We start from the raw sequence: 2243 nt of genomic DNA on the forward strand, positions 1-2243 counted from the left end.
ATTTGGTGATGCTGTCTAGCCATTTTATCCTCTGCCACCCGCTTCTCCTTTTGCCTTCAAACTTTCCCAGCATCAGAATCTTTTCCAGTGAGTCTGCTCTTTGCATCAGGTGGCCAAAGTATTGGAGCTTCGGCTACAGCATCAGTCCTTCCAATGAACATTCAGGGTTGAATATTTATTCAGTGGGCGGGAACCTTGCAGCGGAGACATTTGAAGTTCATTCTAACACTGGGTCTTCTGTTTCCTGATGTTCCAGGGCTTGCAAACCCCAGAGATTCCCAGCTGAGACTTGTCTTAGTGGGTAAGACTGGGGCAGGAAAAAGCGCAACAGGAAACAGCATCCTCAGAGAGGAAGTGTTTTTGTCTAGCTTTTCGGCTGTATCCATCACCAAGCACTGTGAGAAAGGAAGCAGCACCTGGAAGGGGAGAGAAGTTGTCATCGTGGACACACCTGGCCTCTTTGACATGGAGGTCCCAGACTCTGAGACTCTCAAGCAGATTACCCGCTGCATGGTGCTGACTTCCCCGGGGCCTCACGCTCTGCTCCTGGTCATCCCAGTGGGCCGTTACACGCTGGAAGACCAGAAAGCCACAGAGAAGATCCTGACAATGTTTGGAGAGAGAGCTAGGGAACACATGATTCTCTTATTCACCCGGAAAGATGACTTAGAAGGCATGGATTTCCATGATTACTTAAAGCAAGCTCCTACAGCCATCCAAGAGCTGATTCGCAAGTTCAGAGATCGCTACTGTGTTTTCAACAACAAGGCCACAGGAGCTGAGCAGGAAAACCAGAGGGAGCAGCTGCTGGCCCTGGTCCAGGATGTGGTGGACAAGTGCAATGGTCGATACTACACGAATAGCCTGTATCAGAAGACCGAGGAGGAGATTCAGAAACAAATCCAAGTGTTACAAGAATATTACAGAAGAGAGCTCGAGAGAGCGAAAGCTCAGATAAAACAGGAGTTCAAAGAGGAAATCAGAAAGCTGAAGGACGAACTAGAACAGCAAAAGCAGAAGGTGGAAATGGAAAGGCAATTGGCAGAAACGGAGGCTCACTGGGTTTCAAAGCAGCAAACAGCCAGAGATGATGTTTTGAATCAGAATAAGATACTTGAAATCATCCTTAATGTGTTCCGGGCTTTTTACTCTCTGTTTAAGGATTAAACCTCATGAAAACCTGTCATATTTCCTGCATATTTTGGGGTGGTCTGCCCCATGTAACTCAGAGCATTGTCCTTTTTCTCTGAGACTCTCAGAGCTAAGGAGAGTAAATTCACTATTGATAATTGGTATATGTTTGATTGATTTAACAGGAAAGGGATAAATTCTCAACTTGTGAAACTCCAAAGCAGAAAGTATTGATGCTCCCTTATTTGTGAATTCTTCCTCAGAGACACCAAGACAGGGAATGCAGGAGACCAAAGAAGATGACCCCAAGCTTTCTCTCTTTATCCCTGGAAAAGATTTCTCCGCTAGATTCTTTCTAGATTGGTGGGTGATCTTCCCTTACAGCTTTTTCTCACTTATTTTGTCTTTAGATGGCGCTGATCATCTTACCCTTATAGTTTATTAGAAAGATCAATTCTTTCCATTAGTTAAACTTACAGAAGGAGATACTGATGGAAATCCTTCTAGATGAATGGAAATTTGTTCACTTATAATTTTACTGAAGGCCTCAAATTTTTCCTTATCAACTAACCATTATGAACAAAGGTTCTCCAGCATATAGATTTTTCAGAACTCAACTACTTGAAATGCCAAAAGTCCCAAAAGATATTCAACAGATAAGAGAATAATGCTTGGTGTATTCAGATATATCTGTAGGAAATCTTTGACCAACAGCAACCAGTTTGCAGAGTAACCAGTTCTCTCCTTTTCCTGTGAAACTAACAGCTGCCCCATGCAGATGAATTGTTTGCTTACTGTTATTTTAATAAAATGCTTCTGTTCTCTCATACTTGTGCAAATTGGAAAATTTTTTTTTCCTTGAAAAGCACCACTATTCCTTCTAAGAACGGGGGTGAATTTCAGTTTTTTTTGGTAAAAGTTCAAGATGATTTTGGTGTAGACTTGGTCCACCCTCCAGACATCTCCCCTCCCCTTTCCCCCCAACCCCGGAAGATTTGAGCCACATTCTCAACGCCTCTGTCAGTCAAAGTCTACATTCTCCTTGGATTCATCCATTATGTTGGTAGAAATTATGTGTAACCGAGGTTTCTGAGACCTTTGTGGCTTTCCTG

The 2243-nt window shown here is 43.2% G+C and overlaps 1 protein-coding gene across 1 annotated transcript; it reads left to right on the forward strand.

Moving 5' to 3' along the window:
* Window positions 1–201: 201 nt before the first annotated feature.
* Window positions 202–1959, forward strand: LOC104983378 (GTPase IMAP family member 4-like; the record flags this gene model as incomplete). The annotated part of the gene is made up of 1 exon (XM_010832834.1): window positions 202–1959. A coding segment is annotated over one exon (966 nt), but the record flags the coding sequence as incomplete, so codon positions are not given.
* Window positions 1960–2243: the final 284 nt, after the last annotated feature.

This window comes from Bison bison, unplaced genomic scaffold, assembly GCF_000754665.1.
Source record: "Bison bison bison isolate TAMUID 2011002044 unplaced genomic scaffold, Bison_UMD1.0 scf7180017862282, whole genome shotgun sequence".
Lineage (NCBI taxonomy): Eukaryota > Metazoa > Chordata > Mammalia > Artiodactyla > Bovidae > Bison > Bison bison.